The 23,243-nt window shown below is 45.5% G+C and overlaps 3 protein-coding genes and 1 long non-coding RNA gene across 4 annotated transcripts; 1 reads left to right on the forward strand and 3 right to left on the reverse strand.

The window, feature by feature from the left end:
• Window positions 1-578: 578 nt before the first annotated feature.
• LOC122372935 (glycine, alanine and asparagine-rich protein-like) lies at window positions 579-3,118 on the forward strand. Its single transcript, XM_043350618.1, has 3 exons — window positions 579-783; window positions 1,867-2,033; window positions 2,669-3,118. The coding sequence occupies exons 2-3, from the start codon at window positions 1,869-1,871 to the stop codon at window positions 3,029-3,031; spliced, it is 528 nt and encodes a 175-aa protein (XP_043206553.1). The 5' UTR covers window positions 579-783; window positions 1,867-1,868; the 3' UTR covers window positions 3,032-3,118.
• A 7,810-nt stretch (window positions 3,119-10,928) lies between these two features.
• Window positions 10,929-12,703, reverse strand: LOC122372934. Its single transcript, XM_043350617.1, has 3 exons — window positions 12,552-12,703; window positions 11,943-12,121; window positions 10,929-11,571 (listed from the first exon to the last, which is right to left on the reverse strand). The coding sequence occupies exons 2-3, from the start codon at window positions 12,117-12,119 to the stop codon at window positions 11,428-11,430; spliced, it is 321 nt and encodes a 106-aa protein (XP_043206552.1). The 5' UTR covers window positions 12,120-12,121; window positions 12,552-12,703; the 3' UTR covers window positions 10,929-11,427.
• A 2,594-nt stretch (window positions 12,704-15,297) lies between these two features.
• LOC122372932 lies at window positions 15,298-20,382 on the reverse strand. Its single transcript, XM_043350614.1, has 3 exons — window positions 20,086-20,382; window positions 18,281-18,462; window positions 15,298-16,027 (listed from the first exon to the last, which is right to left on the reverse strand). The coding sequence occupies exons 1-3, from the start codon at window positions 20,255-20,257 to the stop codon at window positions 15,899-15,901; spliced, it is 483 nt and encodes a 160-aa protein (XP_043206549.1). The 5' UTR covers window positions 20,258-20,382; the 3' UTR covers window positions 15,298-15,898.
• A 981-nt stretch (window positions 20,383-21,363) lies between these two features.
• Window positions 21,364-22,785, reverse strand: LOC122372936. The gene is made up of 3 exons (XR_006254952.1): window positions 22,734-22,785; window positions 22,077-22,264; window positions 21,364-21,838 (listed from the first exon to the last, which is right to left on the reverse strand). It is a non-coding gene; the product is annotated as an uncharacterized LOC122372936 (long non-coding RNA).
• Between the last annotated feature and the right edge of the window lie 458 nt (window positions 22,786-23,243).

The raw sequence follows: 23,243 nt of genomic DNA on the forward strand, positions 1-23,243 counted from the left end.
TTATTAAAACATTGACTTAGATCGAATGTGTTAAATAACTTATTTATTTGTTTAAGTTAAATAACATAGCGACCTTCAAATATGAGTGTTTCTTTGAACATAAGCTCAACTGTACGGCATAGTCAGCATGATTCTCCCTCGATAGAAGAAGTAGATGTAGCGTAAGATACAATAGAATAAAGATAGATGTAAGACACATTTGCTCTGCATTGATAATTCAAGAATCCGCCAGTGAGTTATCTAACCAGAGCACCCCCAAAAGCGACGCGTGACCTTACCAGCTAACGTGCAGCTTCATTATGCTGCTGCACCAGCATGCATAATCAGATGAAAATTGTTGCATCAGTAGCTGGTGGGAAGAACATGTGGATGGGCCAAGGCATATGCGCGTTGTACACTAAAAAAAACGTTTCCAGTCATGATTGTAAGAGTAGAAACGATAGGACGGCTCCAAACAGGAAACGGTTGCTCTCTGCAATGTGCTTGGCTGGTCTCTGGCTGTAAAGTGTCGCCCTTCAGAGTGCCCCAACCCAGACACCTAACAAAATACATTGCCGCTATGCACTATACCTTTCTAGGAACGACTCTGCTTGAGGAAAAGATAACAATAAGCGCTCGTGCAACGGCGGCGGATACGCGATTTTTTTGGAATCGCTAAGGCGGGGCCATACTGGCTGTCCGGCAAACCGACACGGCGCTGCCTATTTAAGGGGAAAGGGGCCATAGCAACGACATCATTCGGGTAGAGACAGTTTCGGGATCAAGACATCCACCATCTTCCAGGTTAGTATATTCAAACTTTGTTGAGCACAGACACTTGAGAAGTTGGCGAGTTTTTTCTTTCTTTCATAAGGAAACGTAATTCACCCATTGCTAAGACATATGCGGCACAATAAAACTAAATGTAAAACACTCATGAAAGCTGAGAAAATGATAAATGAGAAAAGATAAACAAGAAACATGAGTTGCTAAAAATGCTCCTAAAAGATGAATCGAATGATTTGTAATATGATGAATCATATGAACGTTAACATCACAATGATAAGGGTAGTTCACAATCGAGAAAGATATGCAAGATATTACAAATAATATTTCGAGTCAAATATGACGCGTTATTTGAGGAGCATTGCGATTTTTTTTAACAATTGTGTCCTAGATACACAACAAAATAAAGTTATCCAAAGTGCTTTTGGAGCAAGACGTGTCGAAAGACTTATGTTTGAAAATACTATTTTTCTCTTAGATTTTCATCGAACATTTTGAAACAAAGCATTAATCCTTTGTGACATGTTTTACACACCGGGTGCTATAAAATTACAATAATAATATAGTAAATATGAAAAATAAGTGCAAATAACGTTACGGTAAAAAGAATTAGGGATGTTGAAACGCACCCTCAAAATAACTGCAACAACTAAAAAATGTAGCAAATAGCTGGCACATCATCATAGATTATTCCTTGGCTAAAACATTTTTCTGTTATAATGAAAAAAGTCAGAACGAAAAATAATTTTGCTTCGGTAAATGGATATTGATTACAATGTTTCACTTTTTCGATGAATATGCTGCTTGCTGGATTACCTTCAATTAGTTTAGATTTTTAAACTGCCGCAGTTAAAAAAAAAGTTGGGCATTAGATAACTCACTCTGCATGTGTTCCAATCTCTACTAATGCAGAGCTGGAAGATAATCTGTCTGAAGGAATAAGAAAATGTGGTCGGGTTTATTGAAAGTTATATAAAGGCAAGTGCACCGACGGCGGTTGCACAGACTGTTCTTTCTAGTAAGTTCTACAGCAGCAAAACATGTTTTCTTGTGTAACACAGCACACTATGTGCATGCCTAACCGCCTTCCCTTCTCTCCAGCCATGAGGGCGGTGGTTCTTCTGTGTCTGGCGGTATGCGTCTGTGCCCGCCCCCAGTTCACGGGGACCGGGGGAGCCAGAGGCTCTGGTAATGCTCAGGCCACACAGGGCCAGAGTAGCTTCCCGTCCGGCAGCAGCGCCGTCCAGAGCAGCTCCGCGGCGGCCGAGGTGAGTAATTTTTCCTGTTTTCTTTTTTATATAAGAGTTTCCTTTCTCCTTTTCTTTTCATGTGTTCTTTTTCTTTTCTATTTTGCTTGTTTTATCTTTGCTTTCTTTATTTTATGCTATTATGTTTCTTTTTTTAATTTCCTGTTATCATTTTCTGTCTGTATTCCCCTTTTTATTTATCATTATTTTCTTTTATTCTATTTTTTCCAAGGACGTACCTACGAGCTTGTGCATTCCAGTTTGTTCCGGTCTGTACCTTTTTGTATACTGTACAGGGCTGCTCCAATAACGACAATAAAAGTGCACGAGGAAAAGTGGAGCGTGCGAGCCTTGTATGCTCCAGTTTATTCCAGTTTGTACCACCTTATATTGGAGGGGGTAGGTTGTTCAAGGGGGTCGAGGTGGGCCGTGGATTAAATCATAACACGAATTATCAGTCTTAGGTGGAATGCATCTAATGGAAATCATGAAAATAATAATGCGGTACGTTGCATTTTAGAGAAACAGCACCAAAGTCCTCCTGGAGCGATGAATAAACACCGCAGGGACAGACATAGTAAGTTCATGCTAACATGGACTCTCAAGGAAACCTCGCACAAGAAACTGACGACTTCACCGTTCCTTTCTCTGTCCAGGGTTCTGCCTTCGACGGCGCATCTTCATTCAACACCGGCAGCAGCAACGTCGGACAAAGTTCTGGACTCTTCGGAGACCAGCAGTTCGCCAACAACCAGGCCTCCAGCGACCAGTTCGGCGGTGGCGGATTTGGACAATTTAGCGGCGTTGATGGCGGGTTCGGCGCAAGCGGATTTGGCGGTGACGCCGGATTTGGTGGAAGCGGTTTCGAACAGAGCGCGGGGTCCGCACCTAGCGGCGGCAGCGGGTTTGGGCAGACTGGTGGGTCCGCACCTACCGGAGGTAGCGGCTTCGACGCTTCCGGAGCCGGAGGAGGCAGTCAGTTCGCAAACAATCAGGCTTCCAGCACCCAGTTTGGTTAGGCCATGGTTGAGCTGCTCGCAAGTACCTTGACGAATTGGCAATGACGCGAAATGTGACGGGGAAGTTGTAATAAAACGGCGCATTTTTTTGTGTGTGTGAAGTAGGCGTTCAAACAAATAAAAGTAAACTTTGAGGCCTGCAAGCCTCTTAACCCGCGCCCTGGTGGGGTCTGTTTATAACGCGACCTGGTGGGGGGGGGGGCTATTTTTTGCCCCCCTCGTATCTCCGAAACTACTGGACGGATCCGCAAAATTCAAACGGCGTTCGAAAGGCCTGTCAAATTTGTCGAAGGAAACCAAATTTCATTGACCTCGGGGTCACCGATGACGTCACAAGTCAGGTCAAAGATGAAATGTTTCACCGATCACGGGTCTTCTAGGGAATGCGCTATAACACCGAGGAAAACGCATTTTGTCGAGAATCAGCGGTAGGGCGTCAGTTGCCTAGTAGATATGTTGCTATTAGAGGTCACTAGCAATACCAGGTCAGGTCACAGGTCAGGTCACCAAGGGTCACAGGACAGGTCACATGAGCCCAACTTTACTAAGGTTGTGTGATACATGTTTTATGGCCAATTTTTCATTTCCAACTCAATGGTGTTGGTTATAAGACTATCAGGTACGGCTTAGGTCACTTTCTGGTGAAGTTCAGGTCAAGGTCAGGTCAAGGTCAGGCCAAAAAAGGTCAAATTTTAAAGTTGATATTTTTGCATAAATTGGGTATTGATTCGATGCAGCTCGTCACGGGGAGTCTAATGGTGGTCTTTGTTTTGCGCTATGGGGTCTAGAATTGCTAAAAATTGAGTTTGAAAATTTGACGTCATCAATTTTGAACAGTTTTTTTCGCTATAACTTCGCCAAAAAAGGAGGTATCAATCTCAAATTTGGTATGTGGATGGAAGGCGATAAGGACTATCACATATATTCCGGTTTTGCGAAATTCAAAAAACTTTTTGGATTTTTCGATTAGTATATCCAAAAAATCTATTTTTTGATTTTTGGGGGTCAAAATCCAAAAATTCCAAAAATCCGAGATAGCAGTTTTGTAGCCCTGTCCAATCTACAGCTTTTATGTCCTTATCATTTTTCTGTATTTGCAAAGCTATAGGCCTGACAGCTCTTCCCGCGAAACCCTTTTTTGGGTCGAAAACGGCAGAACATGACGTCACTCTGACGTCATTTTCGGCCAACCTATAATAGCCTTTGGAAAAATTTTTGGTCACAATGTGTAAAATTGATGTCCGGGAGGGTACTGAAAGTTTGGTGACGATCGGCGCAGCGGTTCTGGAGATATATCGAAAAGTCTGGAGGGGGGGCAAAAAATAGCCCCCCCCACCAGGGCGCGGGTTAAACATGTTTCTCTTACCTTCAGCAGAATGGTAGCAAAGCAATAGTGGCACTCGTTTATTTTGATGAGCTCACTGAAGACTGAGATGTTGTAAACTGTGGGGAGAGAGTCGTCCCAGTTTACAGTCATCCGATCGTGGTGATCGGGAAACGTGTTCCTTTCCGAGCACTCGTCAGCCACCAGGGCTCTTCATATCGCCCTCGCTTCCTCGTCTTCCGTCTTCCTCCAAAGCCTTGGTTTGATGAGTAGAAGAGTGTGTGTATTTACAAATTTCAGATTTTACTAATGTACAGCACACACGGACGTTAGACGGTATACTAAAACTACGCGCATGCGCTAGACGGTCTATCTAGTAACATGCGACATGCGCAGCGTGTGTGCGCGGATATACGAATATACATAAGCAATGGCGCACCGACACATGCGCAGCAGGTGTGCGCGGCTGTAGGGAACTCCTACACTACCCCCTCCCTAGACGGGTCGCGAACGTGACTCGTCGAGATCGCTGTGGGGATCGAACGTCGCGATCGGTGCGAGAGCGCAAGATAGATCGCGGCGGAGCTGGTTCCGGTGTTGCTGCTCTTGGATATGGGTGTTCTGCAGGCGGCGTGTCTTGCGGCAGCAGCTCCATGCTGTCCGACTGAGCAGCTGATGGTGGCACAGTCGCAGAGGCAGGAGACTGCTGCGCAGGTTGGTGTGGCGTCTCTTCCGGAGACGCAGGCTCGCAGTGGTCGATGTTGCTGGTTGGTGCGCTGGCGGCCACCGGCTGCTTGTTGGGTGGAGCTGGCGTCGGCGTCGGTCGCTTCGGTAGGTTGCCGCGAGGAGATGCGCTGAGTGAGGCGTCAGCGTCGATCCGTTGCTGTTTGGCAGTCTTCGTGTTCCGCACGAAGAGAAGTGTTGCGGCAGATGCTTTCGACCGGCTGCACGGAGGCTCGCAGCGGCGGGCCTTGTTACCGAAACGCTGGTGGTACCAGCAGACAGAGCTGTCTGGGTACGTCGGCGTCGGAGGGCGTGACGGGAGAGGCGTCTGACGGCTGCGATGTCGACCTTTGTTGCGGTGGGAGAAACTGCACGGCGCTTTGCAGCGACGCGCTCTGGCACCGAAGCGCTGGTGGTACCAGCAGATCTCGTAGGTTGACGGATGCGCTGGCTTTAGAGGGCGGTTTTCATGGCGTCGTTGATGCTGGCTTCGGCCAAGTTGCGATGCTGCGCCTTTGAGTCGACGCTGGGTGGCCTCCATTTGCTGTACTCGGACGATGAGGGTGGCGATGGTGGCTAGTAGGGCTGTGAGCCGACCTGCTGCCTCGGGTTCGGGTGCCGGCGAGCTGAAGCTGGTTGCGGGAGGAGCGGTGTGCAGCCGGGTGGCTTCGCTCGACTCCATGGTGTGGTCCACGAGTAGCCCGGATCACGTCGGGGTCACCAGTGTAAACTGTGGGGAGAGAGTCGTCCCAGTTTACAGTCATCCGATCGTGGTGATCGGGAAACGTGTTCCTTTCCGAGCACTCGTCAGCCACCAGGGCTCTTCATATCGCCCTCGCTTCCTCGTCTTCCGTCTTCCTCCAAAGCCTTGGTTTGATGAGTAGAAGAGTGTGTGTATTTACAAATTTCAGATTTTACTAATGTACAGCACACACGGACGTTAGACGGTATACTAAAACTACGCGCATGCGCTAGACGGTCTATCTAGTAACATGCGACATGCGCAGCGTGTGTGCGCGGATATACGAATATACATAAGCAATGGCGCACCGACACATGCGCAGCAGGTGTGCGCGGCTGTAGGGAACTCCTACAATGTGCCGGTTTCTTGTGCTGTTGGAGATGGTATGCAGTATGCACGGTGAAATGAATATCCCGTGGCATTGTACGATGTACAATGCCACGGGATACATTGTACATTGTACATACATACCATGATTCTGGGTAGAGGGACCGCTATCAGCGAAAGTAAGAGTGAGACCGGAGACGTGAGCATGACGCAACGTTTTGATCACTAATTAGTCAGTGTTCCGCAGGGTGGTATTTACTGCTTTGTTAGCTTGCTTAATTTTTAGCAATAGATACTTTGGTCTTCTCTTATTTGTTTTTTTTTCCTTTTCTCTCTCTCTCTCTCTCTTTTTTTTGTTCATTTACAGCTTATTTTTGTTCGAAGAAAGTTCCCATGGATTATTTTATGACGATAAATGTCCGTGTTCAGAGGCAGTTTAATTGGAGCATGAAAAGTGGACGGCGCGGACGCGTGGCGGAAGGGTACTTTAGATGGAACAAGTTCTCAATTTGATAAAAATCCGCTGCCAGTTCCCACCATCACCCGTAAGACCGTCACTGCCATGCTTGCAGTTTTCATACATAAGCCAGAAAGAGCCTGTTTCAGCAACAATTTTTAAGCGTTTGCGCGATGGAAACGCTGTTTTTTATCTACTATTATAAATCTTAAAAAGTCCGCCGCCGCCCACGCCGCCGCCGTCGGGGTTACTCCCAAAAAGGCTTATTAAGGCGCCGTCGATGGACGCAGGAGGGTGAAATTTTGACGACTCGTGGGTCACGTCATTCAACAGGTCGTATTAAATTTTGGGCACGATGCGGCCGGGGGTGCGCCCGTGGCGCGTGCTCATGTGCGCCATAGGGTTAGCATTAGAATCGGCAAAAACAGGCCATTGCTCGGGAACGGTAAGGGCTACGGGGGTGAAATTTTCGCTGTAAGTCGATCGCGTGCACTCATTTGTCGTATTAAATTCTTGAGGGGGTGGGTTCAGCGGTGTGCACGTGATGGGGCCGCGACCGGCGCCGAGCAGAGGGCACGTGCTTTAGGCTCAGTTGTTCGCTTAAAAACTGACTGGAAATAATCAGAGCCGGAAGGTCATTGACCTTTGACAACGAATACCGGCGCCGGGCACCCCTCGCCAAGGGGATTCGCCAGTAAATACGATAAATTTGTGTTTGCAATATCTCAGCCGTTTCTGGGCCGATTTAGCTGAAACTTGGATTGTCGGTGGCAGTGTAGGGTAGGGTAGGGTAAGGTAAAGTAGGGTAGGGTAGGGTAGGGTAGGGTAGGGTAGGGTAGGGTAGGGTAGTGTAAAGGTAGGATAGTGTAAAGGTAGGGTAGGGTAGGGTAGGGTAGTGTAGGAGTAGGGTAGGGTAGGGTAGGGTAAGTGTAGGGTAGGGTAGGGTAGGGTAGGGTAGGGGATTGTAGGGTAGGGTAGGGTAAGATAGGGTAGGGTAGGGGATTATAGGCTAGCGTAGGGTAGGGTAGGGGAAGGGTAGGGTAGGGCAGGGTAGGGTAGGGTAGGGTAGGGTAGGGTAGGGGTAGGGTAGGGTAGTGTAGGGGTAGGGTAGGGTAGTATAGGGTAGGGTAGGGTAGGGTAGGGTAGGGGATTGTAGGGTAGGGTAGGGTAGGGTAGGGTAGGGTAGGGTAGGGTAGGGTAGGGTAGGGTAGGGGATTGTAGTGTAGGGGTAGGGTAGGGTAGGGTAGGGTAGGGTAGTGTAAGGGTAGGGTAGGGTAGTGTAAGGGTAGGGTAGGGTAGGGTAGGGTAGGGTAGTGTAAAGGTAGGGTAGGGTAGGGAAGGGTAGGGTAGGGTAGTGTAGGAGTAGGGTAGGGTAGGGTAGGGTAGTGTAGGGGTAGGGTAGGGTAGGGTAGGGTAGGGGTAGGGTAAGGTAGGGTAGGGTAGGGTAGGGTAGGGTAGGGTAGGGTACTACCATACAAAACACTTGAACACCCCGCACCTATCACCAACCCCTACAGTTTAACTAAAAACAGCTATCCAAATCTATCCAAATAATACATCTTAAAATACAAGTCAATCACCCAAACTAATGCACCCGTAACATAACATAAATCAAAACATACAGTTATCGCGTAAACCTGTACCTCTAGTCTACTATTATAAATCTTAAAAAGTTCGCCGCCGCCGTCGGGGTTACTCCCTAAAAGGCTTATTACGGCGCCGTCGATTGACGCAGGAGGGTGAAATTTTCACGACTCGTGGGTCACGTAATTCAACAGGTCGTATTAAATTTTGGGCACGATGCGGCCGGGGGTGCGCCCGTGGCGCGTGCTCATGTGCGCCATAGGGTTAGCATTAGAATCGACAAAAACAGGCCATTGCTCGGGAACGGTAAAGGCTACAGGGGTGAAATTTTCATGCCAAGTCGAGCGCGTGCACTCATTTGTCGTATTAAATTTTCGACGGTGTGGGTTCAGCGGTGTGCACGTGGTGGGGCCGCGACCGGTGCCGAGCAGAAAGCACGTGCTTTAGGCTCAGTTGTTCGCTTAGAAAACTGAGTGAAAAGCATCAGAGCCAACGAAGGCCGACACAAGGCACCGCTCGCCAAGGGGATTCGCCAGTAAAAACAATTAATTTGTTTTTGCAATATCTCAGCCGTTTCTGGGCCGATTTAGCTGAAACTTGGACTGTCGGTGGTAGTGTAGTGTAGGGTAGGGTAGGGTAGGGTAGGGGATTGTAGGGTAGGGTTGGGTAGGGGATTGTAGGGTAGGGTAGGGTAGGGGGGAGCATTCATTCTGGCCAGGGTTCATAATGTCCAGGGTACGCTATGCCCAGTGTCAAAATGGCCAGTGCCTTGAATGGGCCAGAGTTCATAATGTCCAGGGATTGCATGGTCCAAATGTGGCCAACTGGCTGCAGATAGGGTATATTCAAAGAGGCCAGGGTTCATAATGTCCAGGGCACGATGTGTCCAGTGTTCAAAATGGCCAGGGTTCATAATGTCCAGGGCACGATGTGTCCAGTATTCGAAATGGCCAGGGTTCATAATGTCCAGGGCACGATGTGTCCAGTGTTCAAAATGGCCAGTGCCTTGAATGGGCCAGAGTTCATGATGTCCAGGGATTACATAGTCACTGAAAGTGACGTCATTATGTAAAAAAAAACACGGAATCAGCTCAATGCAAAGCAGTGCAGTGCCGAAGGCAATGCCTTAGGAGAGATTACAGGCAATAGTAAATCAAATATTTTTAGGTTAAGTGGTTATGTATCTGGCTTCAGGCCGAAGGCCTGAAGCCTGATGCATAACCACTTAACCTAAAAATATTTGATTTACTATTGCTTGCAATCTATTCATGCGAGAAACTATTTCCTTATCCCTGGTAGGCAAACATCATTACCTCAGGTTAGGTTAGGTTAGGTTAGGTTAGGTTAGGTTAGGTTAGGTTAGGTTAGGTTAGGTTAGGTTAGGTTAGGTTAGGTTGGGTTGGGTTGGGTTGGGTTGGGTTGGGTTGGGTTGGGTTGGGTTGGGTTGGGTTGGGTTGGGTTGGGTTGGGTTGGGTTGACTATGTAATCCCTGGACACTATGAACTCTGGCCCATTCAAGGCACTGGCCATTTTGAACACTGGACACATCGTGCCCTGGACATTATGAACCCTGGCCATTTCGAACACTGGACACATCGTGCCCTGGACATTATGAACCCTGGCCATTTTGAACACTGGACACATCGTGCCCTGGACATTATGAACCCTGGCCTCTTTGAATTTACCCTATCTGCAGCCAGTTGGCCACTTTTGGACCATGTAATCCCTGGACAATGTGAACACTGGCCAATTCAAGGCACTGGCCAATTCGAGCACTGGACACATTGTGCCCTGGACATTATGAACCCTGGCCTAAATAATACGCACCCAGGGTAGGGTAGGGTTGGGTAGGGGATTGTAGGGTAGGGTAGGGTAGAGTTAGGTAGGGTAGAGTTAGGTAGGGTAGGGTAGGGTAGGGTAGGGTAGGGTAGGGTAAGGTAGGGTAGGGTAGGGTAGTGTAAGGGTAGGGTAGGGTAGGGTAGGGTAAGGTAGGGTGTGTAAGGGTATGGTAGGGTAGGGTAGGGTAGGGTAGGGTAGGGTAGGGTAGGGTAGGAGTAGGGTAGGGGTAGGGGTAGGGTAGGGTAGGGTAGGGTAGGGTAGGGTATGGTAGGGTAGGGTAGGGTAGGGTAGTGTAAGGGTAGGGTAGGGTAGGGTAGGGTAGGGTAGGGTAGTGTAAAGGTAGGGTAGGGTAGGGTAGGGTAGGGTAGGGTAGTAGACGGCGGCGCTGCGCGCAGCCGTCTTAAAAATATTTGCGAAAAACTTAGGGGAACGTGACAACGCACGGCGTGGGTTTTAAACTCTCGATTTTGACGACGGTTTGGCGCCCCCGGATTGCCAGGTCGCCCCTATTTCAACTTGCCGCCCCCCCCCCCTCCAGAAAATTCCTGGATCCGCCCCTGGGGTAGGGTAAGGTAGTAGGGTAGGGTAGGGTAGGGTAGGGTAGGGTAGGGTAGGGTAGTAGGGTAGGGTAGGGTAGGGTAGGGTAGGGTAGGGTAGGGGTAGGGTAGGGTAGGGGTAGGGTAGGGTAGGGTAGGGGTAGGGTTGAGTTCAAAAAGGGCCCAACATACAAAACACTTGAACACCCCGCAACTATCACCATCCCTTACAGTTCAATTAAAAACAGCTACCCAAATCTACCCAAATAATACACCTAAAAATACAAGTCAATCACCCAAACTAATGCACCCGTAGCATAACATAAATCAAAACATACAGTTATCGCGTAAACCTGTACCTCTAGTTAACCGTAAAGCCATATTTTCATACATAGCTATTCACCACTAAGCCACAATGTCACCGAATACAAAACTAAATAAAGCACCTTCTTGAGAGTGCATAATACTGCTATATAAAGTGGCAACCTGATCCAATGATAGTAAGATTTGATCGCCTAGCAACGCCAAAAGACATTCGGCGCCAAACCGGTTTACTGATGGCCTCAAGGCCCTCACTTGTTACCTAATGTCTAATTAAGACATGTTTAGCTTGTAGGTACAGATGGTGCAGAACGTCGATTTGGTGGGCATTATACACGTGACAGTCGTTCTGTCTTCCGGTCTACCATACAAAGAAAAACTCCAGATATTAAACAATCTAAAAATTATTTACAAAGTTGCATGTTTTATTGAGTACATTGCGAAGATCTCCAAAAGCCGGCACTAACAATGATAACTGAACAAATTACACAACATGTGACCACTGGCTTGTAAGAATCGTTATTTTAAATCACTTGGTGTTACTTATCCGTAAAATATACGTCCGCCACCAAACTGGTTGCTGGTGGCCTGGTTGTTGGCGAACTGCTTGTTTCCGAAGAATCCGCTGGTCTGACCGACGTTGCTACTAGCTGAGTTGTATGATGATCCACCGCGGTTTGCAGAACCCTGAAGGCAGGAGGTGGCTTGTGAATGATTATGGATTCAACAGAGCTGAGGAATACGATGCGTCTATGAAGCGATGTGAATTATGAAATGAGTTGAACATAGCTCTATGAAGGCGTCTGAACTTGTCGATCGTTTTTTCGTTGCCCTTGCATGGAAGGAAAATTGAGTAGCTTTACCTAAAACTTTATGTTTTAATTACACAACAGCGCACAAGCAACCGAAATCAGAGTTCTTGGACATTGAAGATTTTTTTTTAGGGAGTATGCGGTGGCCTTAACAATGTTCAAAGCCACCTGTCGGAATCCGCTAAGGATTGTTGGTTACCACGTCGTTTGTTTTCAGTTACTGTAAATCACAGATTCCGAACTTACGCTCGCGAAGGCGTTACTGTTCTGGATCTGGCTGTTTCCGAAAAACCCCTGGTTCTGTCCCTGGGTACTGGAAGCTCCAGCATTGCCGGTCGCGCTGCCACCGCGGCCAAATCCGAATCCAAACGGTTTGGCGCTCACCACCGCCACCAGGCAGAGAAGAACCACGGCCGTCCTCATCACTGAAACCGGGAAGCAATGGTGAACAGTGGGCGGTAGCGGAACAATGCGTCATAACAAATAACTCTTTTGGATCACCATACTATGAGAATAGTGGAAGGCTAAAATAAATTCAAAAGATCAAACATACAAAACAAAAATGTTCAGAGCGCAGATATGGGGACGATGAAATGTACCCAAGCTGTTTCCTTTCAGGAGTGTAACTTGAAATGATGAGATGCCCAGCCTTAAACCTAACTATTGTTTTTGCCACTTGTTCAGTTTTGGTTCGTTCTTTGTCCAGTCTTTTACAGAGATAACTTTTGGAGGAAAATGTGAAAATGAGAAAACAAGCTAACGTTTCACTGTATTCCGTATATAAAACAAAATTTATAATAGGCAGAGTAGCGTGAGTAACCTTGAGAACCCTTCCCCGCTCCGGAGCCAACTTACCTGTATGTTAGGGGTGCTTTTGCTTGTTATTTTCTCGTCAGTTCCTCTTACTATCTCACCGTCTCCCGATTCTGCGTTGCACTGTTCCTCACGCACATTTCTCTGCGTTTATATAGGGGAGCGGTCGGGTGTGCCGATCTCTCGTCCAAGCCGGTTTTCCCTAGATCCGCAATGACAATTAGACAAGACAAACAATTGGATAATGAGTCACCTACATGTGTTCTGCACGTACAGAGAATGATAGACAGCTATAATTGGTGAGCGAGGGAGCGGGGAAACCAGACCTGCCGAACTGGCTTGGGAATTCCCTTATCTTGTGGCTTTATCAATGCTGCGGCTTGGTAGAGGCGCATTGTTCAGCTGAGTGGCATCTGTGCTCTTTTGCGGTGATTTGGTCGTGTCGCGTAGTTTGTTGGCTAATTATTGCGTCGAATCTGATGATGATGATGATGATGATGATGATGATGATGATGATGATGATGATGATGATGATGATGATGATGATGATGATGATGATGATGATGATGATGATGATGATGACGGTGCTGTCGAAACAGCCCCCCCCCCGCCCCTCGACAACATAAAAATGAAGCGATTAGTGGTGTCAGTTTCAGAAAATGTATGTCCAAAGTCCGTCCAGAGTCCAAGAATTACGTCGACTGTCCGTCCAAAAATGTTCAAGCCAGCCATTTCTCCAAAGGTGCCCGACACCTACGCAATAGTTAACATTCAACACTGTTCTTCAGTTTCCTTTTAACGTACTATTACCACGTCAAAAATGTGTATCATATCGAAAGTTGAGCTTTCAATTGATTACTTTGTAAAAATGCTGATGTGTAGCGAGTGATTGTCCAATGTCGTCCAAAGCCTGCTGTCATTGTCTAACCAAATTCCGAGTTGGACATTGCACGAAATCGGAATTCCGAAGGTTCAAGTTCCATTGACACCATAGAAGCGATTAAATCATGTCATCACAATTCTAGGGCTCAGATGGATCCCAGCCCCAACAATCGGGTGTTACTCGGTACTTGATCTCGTTACGAGCAGACGCCTGTTTTTTTCCGCAAGATCAGTAGCCGAACGTCCTATCGTTTTATTCCTATACATGAGCCGCTGTAAAAACGCCAAAACGGGCGACGATCAAGGACAATGCATCAAATTCCCGTCATTATTCGTGTGTACGAGTACGTACATCTTTGAAGGCTGTGCAATATTTTGCAAGTGGTCGGTAGCAGTAATATGTACGTAAATTTATGGAATTAGAAATGGGAACTATGCATTTACATTTCATTCTCAAAATTGTATGGCTTCTTTGATCCTCGTAACAAACATAAATTCTTATATAATACTGCATCCTTACCTTATACCTGTTGACCTTTGTTACCCGGTCTCCAGACGCCAAACCAGTATAGGACTTTGTGACAGGCGACTTATCTCCCGGTCTATAAACCACTGATTGGCATGGGGTTGCTACCATCACATCCTGATGCCTAGAACAGAAACGGACCCACAATACTTGTCTCATTGGGCAGTGAAGTGATAAATGATGAATGATGATGCTCCCAACATTTTGTGATAAGCGATTTGACGATCCATGGATACATATTTTATTATCTTATGGCTATGTACATATTAACCCTCGCCGGCATAGGGCGGTTGATGCAACCCCCCTAAGGTTTTTCGCAAATAACTCGCGTAAAAAGCGGCCGATCACAACGAAATTTTCAGCACCTTCGCATTGATCAATTTTACACTTACCCTGAAAATTTCATGACCGTGACCCAAATGACCTTTGACCTGTGACCTTTTTCCGAGACCATGTTTGGCCGGAATCGCGATTCGGCGTATGTCGGCTCGCATTAGCCGCGCGTTTGCAAGCTTTTCGTGGTTTCAAACGTTCAAACATGTGATTTGATGTTGCTCGCATGCATAATGGTGGGTGTCAAGGTCACCTGAAGGTCAGGTCAAGTCATTGACCTTTTGTGACCTCGGTTCACTTTTTCGAGTTTTACATGTTTCTAGGCTAGTTTTTGGAGCTGATTTCGAATTTAGCAGCCATTTGAACATTTACGAATTAGTTTTGGTGCCTTCATAACATGTTACGAAGCTGTCAGAGGCGGATGACAGGTACTACGAATACCCGTCATGACCCCTACCGGTTGACCTGACCTGACCTGACCCGACCTGGTCTATTAATGACATCATCTGTGATCAAAACTAACACGATATTCGTGATCAGCACCCCGGAAAACCCCAAAGCATTCACACTTACGACTTTCTAACAGGTCCCGATATTCCCGATTTTGGGTCATTGACCTGACTTGGAAGGTCAACCGATGACCTAGGAACTTATAATTGAGTACCATCGGCTTCCTCTCGTGACGGGCAACACGCTCGTTTTTTTTCCGCGAAGCTCTAGCTCTATCGGGGGCCAAACGCGAGGGGGGGGGGTCGTACCATCCCCCCCCCACACACACACTTGTGCCGTCGAAGGACTCAAAATGGCCTGTGCCGGCGAGGATTAAAATGTATGCTTCACATATCCTGGCCCCAGCTCTATAGCCCTGCGCCATCGAGGATGCAAAATTAAAAACTTGCAATGGTTTTCAGTTTTTATTCAGCTAAAATAACAACCTTTTAGACATTTTCGAGCAACTCTTCTTCTTACTTTACTACGTTTTGTTCCGCACATGTAACATACCAACTGAGCAATGGATTCAGATGTTTCCAGACTTGATCTGTGCAAAGATGCTATGCCGACGCCCGACACTATGACTCGCTCAGCACAACTTCTTGTTCATTTGCCATCGATTCTCACAATTACCATACAATTACCATCGATTTTCTTTCCGTTCTCTTATTCGACATTTTTTGTTGTAAGTTTTTTCGTGTGAGTTGTTCTACATTTACTTATTTACATTTTTTTTTGTGTGAGTTGCAGTGTAACACACAAAAGTTTAACTGTGTGTTCCTGTCCAGTCATGGTGTACATAGTTTTACCGAATGACACTAGTTTTACCACATGTATGTTCACAACTCTGCACAGAACATTTGGGCCAGCGTTTCAATTGAGTGTAATTCAAAATTAGCGCTGAATAATTTGCTATCAGTGGAAGTTAAATATATCTAGGCTGTGAAACGACGGTAAGTGTTTGGAACACACCACTCTGCTAGCATTGAAATCCGTTCTAGTGGTGTGTTGCTGCTAACGACAGCCATATTCGGCGTTAAAATAATCCAGTCCCGTTGTTTGCATGTTATGACAGACAAAACCGTCCATGAGGGAAAACCCTTCAGCCATGTGATCATGATTCTGAGCATGTTTCTGTATTTATCAGAGCACAGCGCTAGCCTGTGAACTGGTTGCTAAAGGCGCCGGTATTGCCGAATTGTTGAGCTCCTCCGAAGGGTCCGATGCCCTGGGAAAGAGTGGCAGTGCCTTGACTGAGGTTTGATCCGCCGTTGAATGCGCCTCCCTGAAAGAAGAATTGGCGTAAGAATAAGAAATAATACAGACACCTCAGGTCAGGTCACCTCCAATATATAAGAACGATACTGCAGGGACGAAATGAGCTAGCAAAGAAAGTAATCGAAATAGAGCTTGAAACTTGAAAGGAAAGAAAGCAAATGGGCAGGCAACCGATAAGTAGATCTGGGATTTATCTTTTTTTTAATAAAGTTTTTTTAATAGTTTTTAATAATTTTATTTATTTAATAAAGGAGCTGAACTAATTTAACTAAAAAAAAAGTGGCTAAACCATGACGTAGATTGGTAACAAAAAGGGCAGTCTAAATAAAATTTTAATTTTAGCATGAATTCCTCACTGAAAAAAATCACAACTTCCGAATAAACAGTTGAAAATTGACAGTTTTCGGAATAATAGTACATACACATTAGAGTTGCAAAATTTCCCCCAAAGGTTGCTACCGGCACCGCCCCGCCCCACAAAAATTTTCTGGGATACCGGCATGCTACCACGACCCAAGCAAAAACACCACCAAATTACCGGCATACCAAAAAACCTGCAATGTTGATTCTAGCTTACCCCTACAAGAGATGCCACACTTTGGCAATTTCAGTGCCCATCCCAGTTCCCACCCAGCAGCCACCCAATGTCCAACCTAACTACGAACAGGATGATTTTGGCTCAGTTGGCCCCACAAATACCCACAATTTTGAAACTCAGTTCCAGTCTATAACTGTTAAAATATCACGTGTAATCAAAGAGGTATTGCCTACAAAAAAGCAGTAAGTAAAAAGCATAAAAAAGCAATGACAAGAACTTAAATCACTGCATTGTTTCTGAAGACTGGACAGTTCAAGTTAGCAGTAATCACATTAACATTTCAGAGGTGTTCTACTATTCCACATTGTCCTAAAATGTTGCAGGAACCTACCAACCAAAATCAAATTTTGAAATCTAGATGGCCACAACATAAAAAGTACCTACAGATTCGGCCATGTGCCTGAGGAAGCGAGATCAACACCTTTTTTCCTTTTCGCCATGGCTTGCTGGCTCATGAATAAGATACGAATCATTTGAAAAATGTGAAAAACTCACTTGTCCTGAGAACAGTCATCAAATAATATGCATAAAAACGATATAATATCCGCTTTCTCGAAGAATCTTCCTCTCCAAACACAAGGTTATCAACGGTTATCAACTATCAAAGATTTCGAAACAGCTGCGCCATAATAACAGATACTTTTAACCAGCTGATTAAATTGCTGCAAAAAAAGTTTCTGAACTGTAGCAAACTGCCTGATAAATGATTTGTTGATGTAAATGATCCAAAACGATATTGAATTCTGATGTAATCAACATTGTGAGTTTAGTTCACTACAAGAAAATGCATTCTCTTTCAGGAATTAAACCAAAAAGGCATACGAATAAATATTACGTCATCATCTTACATCCTTCCATCAGGGGAGAGAAGATCTTTTAGGTCAATCCTTGGTTCCCCTGTTATTCTGCGCCACTTTGTTTATTTTGTATGCATATTGTGTTTTGTTGTAAAGATGAGACAAAATGCCAGTTTATTTGATTTTCATTTCATTTTTGGGACCAAAGTCAGGCTCAGGGCTACCTAATACCTGCCTTTTCAGCTGGATTTTCAGTGTCAAATACTTTGTAGAGTATCTCAGACCACATCTCAGGACTCAAGGCCAGTTCCCAAACAATGTGTTTTGTGGTGTTTTGATTTTGCCTTTTCCTCTAGGGAACGTTGTCATGAACATTTATTTATTTTGTTGTATTTTACCTATTACATACCATTAGACTTACTGATTGATCGAGCTTTTGCAGCATGAATAAGTATTGGTATTCTTCCATTTATTGACCACAGTAGATTCTTGACAATCCTAATTATAACGAAACCTGTGAATCGCTGAGAGTGAGGTCCATGTGTTATCCCTACCCTTAGCAATGTAACTTCTACCACAAAATGTATTTTGCAGTGGCTAATATTGCTGTTATTATAATTTGATGGCCTCTTAGTGCCCAAAGTTTAAACCATATGCTGATATTTTCTATTTTTGTGCAAAATCAAAAATACCGGCATGCTACCGGCAGGACATGCCAGATACCACGAAAAAACCTGCGGTAGTGAAAATTTACCGGCATGCCGGTAGTGCGGTAGGGAAACTTTGCAACTCTAATACACATGCATTTCCATCCCAAGGAATGTACCAGAGGAATGCTTGAGAAAGGACACGTCCCATTATTTACCTGGGCGGTAGTACCCAGCTGTTGAATTTGGGTGGTGGAGCCAAAGAGGCCCTGGGTCTGTGCCTGGATGCCGTTGGCCCCGGCGCTGCCAAAGGCGCTGGGTCTACCAAATCCTGGAATGAACTGAGGCCTTGCCGAGGCGACGGCAACCAGACAGACCAAAACCAGGGTAGTCTTCATAGCTGAAATAGAACGATCGATTAGCATTATGACATGGGTAACGCGGATTACTGGTACTTTGCACATTGAAAACTGTGGTTAAACTGGTGACCTCTGTTCAATTTTCTGATTTTGATAGGCATCCAAGCATAGGAAGACGTTTTGGAAACCATTCGATGCCTTTGGTCTGTTAAAATTCTTAACTATCACAACTTTCACAATTGCATGTAGTTCCTGTCTTTTCGGTGGACGTTTTGATTAAAAATTCCGCATTAACCCGCGCCCGGCTGGGGGTCCTGGATTTCCACGCCCTGCTGGGGGGGGGGGGTGTTTGAACACCCCCCCTTCTAACTCGGCTCCTGGGCCACGCAGCGATACGCGGAAGGCGGCGTTCGAAAGAGCGTCAAAAATAATGAGGAAATCACTTCGGTCAATTTTTTGGTCAGGTCAAAGGTCAGGTCACCAGAGGTCATTGAAGGCAAAATTTCGCCGATTTCCAGGTCGAATGTCGACAATTTCCAAGAAGCCAACGCATAACTCGGGAACCAATAGAGCTACAGCGCCGCGGAAAAGCGCATTCGATAGCCCTATTAACGCCCTTTCTGAGTAATTGTCTCAGATATGACCTAACGTCAACGGTTTTGCCTGCAGGGGGCAAAAACTGCAAAAATAGCCGATTTTTTCGGAAACAGTTTTTCTGCAATAACTTTTGACCCAAGCCTTGTACGAGCTTACTTTTACCGGCATCGTGTTCCTCTCGTCAAGACGCATCGAATGAACTATAACTTGACCTTGAAAGGTCAACTTGAAAATTTGACCTCAGGTCAAGGTCATGACCTGACCGGGAAGGGTCATGTTGCATATCAGTCGATCCGTATCGTCGAGCTGAACACATCTCAGGCGTTTTCATCGCTCTAACATGCCTCTATCAAAAGTTATTTGCGAAAAACTGTTAAATACCATTCGTGACCTAAGATGACCTCAGGGCATAAACAGGGGTCACGGACACCATTTTCATGTTCAGTGTGTCTAAACCACTTGTAATTCAGTGTTTGGGAGTGTTTATAATGTCTTTCGTCCAAAAGAGGCGCATTTCAATTTTCTCCCATTGACTTATAATGGGGAGGTCGCAAAATTGACCTGACCTTAGGTCATCGATATCAAAATTCTGAGATATACATTTTGTACATGCTATTGCTCTTAGCAATCGCTGAAAGTTTCAAAGCGATCGGTCACTCGGTGTAGCTATGACAGACATTGAAACTTTTTATGAGGTGAGGTCACTTCAAGTGACCTGGTGACCTGACCTTGAATGACCTTGGTTTGAAATTTTCACAACATGTGTAGAATTGATGTATGATAAGGTATACCAAAAACGGCGGCGCTCCGCGCCGCCGTTTTTGAGATATTCGCGAAAAACCACAAGGGGGGGGGGTGTTCAAACACCCCCCCCCCCCAGCAGGGCGCGGGTTAATAGTCTCAGAACTTATAATTGAAACATTTCGTCAATCCGAAACAGAAGTTATCATTGCTTCAGAAAATTATAAAATACCTAATCCTTACAGCAACAAGTGGCAACAACATATTTCAAAAACGGATATAATGATCTTCATAATTCATGCGAGCAGCGTTTCACTAAATCTCACCTGCAAACTGAGGTCGAAGTGGTCTTTTCACTGAGGTGCCTTGTTCGTAACTGATGTAGCCACACGGAGCCTCTCCTTTATATCTGATTGGCAGGTTTTGCGATTGTTTACCAAGGATTACACATGGATGCTGCGGTTTTTCTCTGGTGAGTCGCATTGTCAACTGGCCCATGGATTATTGACTAATCGTGCAGAACTCTGCAAACTCAAGGCTTGCAGCCCGCAGGTCGCATTGGTGAAGACTATGAACTGGAAATTTGACTGGACTGGAAGCGCTCAACTACACACAGGTTTGGGGTTTTTCCGCAATCTGAGCTGGCAGATGCCGCTTCTGATGAATCGTCGAACGCCTAATCAGCCCGTCAAACGACGATAGATGCTGCAGCCTGTCACAATGTCCGAAGCATTCGTGAGGTTGTCTGCTATGATTGGGCGCACGCCGGCTTGCGGGCTTTGTTGAAGTCGTAAGAATTGATTCCCACTTTGGGGTAGATTTCATAAAAAAAAAATCTTCAAAAATTACAGATCACTCAGGTCAGGACAGGTCAAAGCCATTCAGGCCACGAAGCTGATCGATTGAGGCCAGGTCGCATAACATTTGATTCGGCAGCTCTTCCTGATTCCATTGGTGTTTTGTTTCGACTTGCTAGCTCAGTTTGATGGGAAGTTATTGACGAAAAAAACTCAAATGTCCTTAGTGACGTCATAAAATGCAAACCCTAAACAGAAAAACTTGCAAGATGTGTATGTACTCACGATTATATATGCATTATGTCGCTTCAAAATCATTATACCCACTAAAAAAGTTTCCATAGTTCCCTATTGATTTATACATAGTTAACATGAATCGTGATTGTGATCGTGACACGTGATCGACCTGACCTCAGATGACCCTAAAAAAAAATCCGAAGTGTATAGGTTGTGAGGCCATGGAAGGCTAGTAGGCCCCGAAAAAAAATCATCTCCCTGTGAAAGGCACTGAGTGCGTTGCGAAATAGCGACATTTTAGGACCGTGCAGCCGGGGAGGGTTCAACGCATCAATGCCTGTTCTTTTAAAAATCCGCAGACATTCTGTTCATTGCGAAATGGCTTTATTTGAGTGAATGTGCTTTGATGTCTTCGCGTCTTAACAGCGATAAACGTTTCGTAAATTGTTAATCAAAGAATGCAGATTAGAAGACCATGCACTTAGACATATTTCAAAATGATCTTCTCAGCCGCATTCACTAAAGCATATTAATTGATCATGAAATGTCTCTCCATTGCAAAACAGTGAGTTTTGACCTTTCCAACCTTAGTTATATTCACTTCACACGCCCAAGACAATAAATAAACATGATCTCAGTCAAGTAACAGAGCGGACGCTTTGAAGGATGATAGGTATGACTGTGATGAAACACACGGACACTGTTGACCGCCAGGAACGCAAGACAGCTGAAATCCAGCAAAGAAAAACAACATGTTTCTTTAAGCAAACACTCCAGTACGTTATTGTAGAAGAGTCGGAGCAGCACATATTGTATCAGGCTTTTCATTATGAACAACAACGAGAAATTCACTCAGTAAAAGACGTTTTATGATGTTGCTGAATTCTGAATTCCGATTCACTGATGGACCAGTGCGGACTTAGCCTCCGAACTGGTTACTGAAGGCATTGTTGCTGCTGAACTGCTGTGGCCCGAACAGTCCAAAGCTCTGGCCGACGTTGCTATTAGCGCTGTTAAAAGAAGCGCCACCGTTGAATGCGTTGCCCTGAAATGAGGCGGATGGTTTCAGACAGAATTACAACATCGAAATCATTGTGGAGGAACAATCTGAACAGTTTTTTATTGCACCCTGCAGGCGCATTTCGCTCATCCATTGCAAACTAGGCATATCATTGGGGTAGGCATTACTAGAATCTACATGTCATATTTGAATGACCACTGTCAAAATGATTGTTGAAAATCCTCAGTATCTGTATGGATAGAGACGCCTTTTCGCAACTTACATTGGCAAAGGCGCTGCTTTGCTGCACCTGGCTGTTGCCGAACGGCCCCTGGTTCAGCCCCTGGACGCTGTTGGCTCCGGTGTTGCCGTTAGCTCCTCCAAACGGGCTGCCGAATCCTGAAAATCCGAACTGGGGCCTTGCCGAAGCAGCAGCCACAAGACAGACCAGAACCAGGGTAGCCTTCATAGCTGAAAGTGAAAAAGAACGTTTTATGCAGTCCATTTGTGTTGCTGTAATAGCATGCGCTTACACCTGCAAAGGGTTTCAGCACTTACACTAAGAAATTAGGTTCTTCTGGACATAATCATCACTGTAAATCCTTCATTTCTAACCATTTTCTTTTTGCTATGGATAAATTCGCTAGTGCCTGTTATATTTGAATGTCCTGCAAAGAGCAAGTTTAGCTGAAGCAGTTCAAGCTAATGTTTAATGCATATTCACTTCACTGTTATCCACTGACGAAAGACACATCAAAAGTTGGTACTGTTTTACAAAACAACTGTTTATATACAATTGCCAGGATGCCTTTTCCAAGTGTTATACGTTTTTGGACATAAAGAGATGTAACTCTTACGTATAAGCACATAGGAAAGAAAACATTGAATTAAACATAGCATTTATGAAGTTCCTCTCGCAGCAAAGCAAAACGGTTCTCACCTGTTTACTCTGAGGTCTTCTGACTGAGTGAGCTGGTCCTAGAATGATTCTCACAACGAACGGCCTCTCCTTTATATTCGAGCGACCTAGAGCGTCCACGGACTTACCCAGATCTAGCCCGGCGGCCGCTGGGCCTCCGCGCCACCCGCCAGCCGCTGGGGGGGGGCATAAAGTTGCCCCCCCTTTACTTCTGCGACGATATCGTCGCAACGCGAAGAGATAGAGAAGCGAAACTTTGCACACATCTTCCTGGACACCTAGCCGAGGTTGTGTCCAAATTTGGTGTCGATCCCATTTGAAATGACGTCACAGTGACGTCATAAGTGAAATTATAGATTTGCGACTCTCATATTCCTCACGATACATCACATATATGGGACCGAATATAAAGGGCCGATTATTGGTCAGAAACTAGATGGAAGTGTAGTAAGATGTTTTAGGATGACAGCAGGTGCTGTCTAGTTCATTTACAGTCGAGTTTCACGCTCAGCGTCATCAGAAACGGTCCAT

This window comes from Amphibalanus amphitrite, unplaced genomic scaffold (assembly GCF_019059575.1).
Source record: "Amphibalanus amphitrite isolate SeventyFive unplaced genomic scaffold, NRLGWU_Aamphi_draft 001420F_arrow, whole genome shotgun sequence".
Taxonomy (NCBI): Eukaryota; Metazoa; Arthropoda; class Thecostraca; order Balanomorpha; family Balanidae; genus Amphibalanus; species Amphibalanus amphitrite.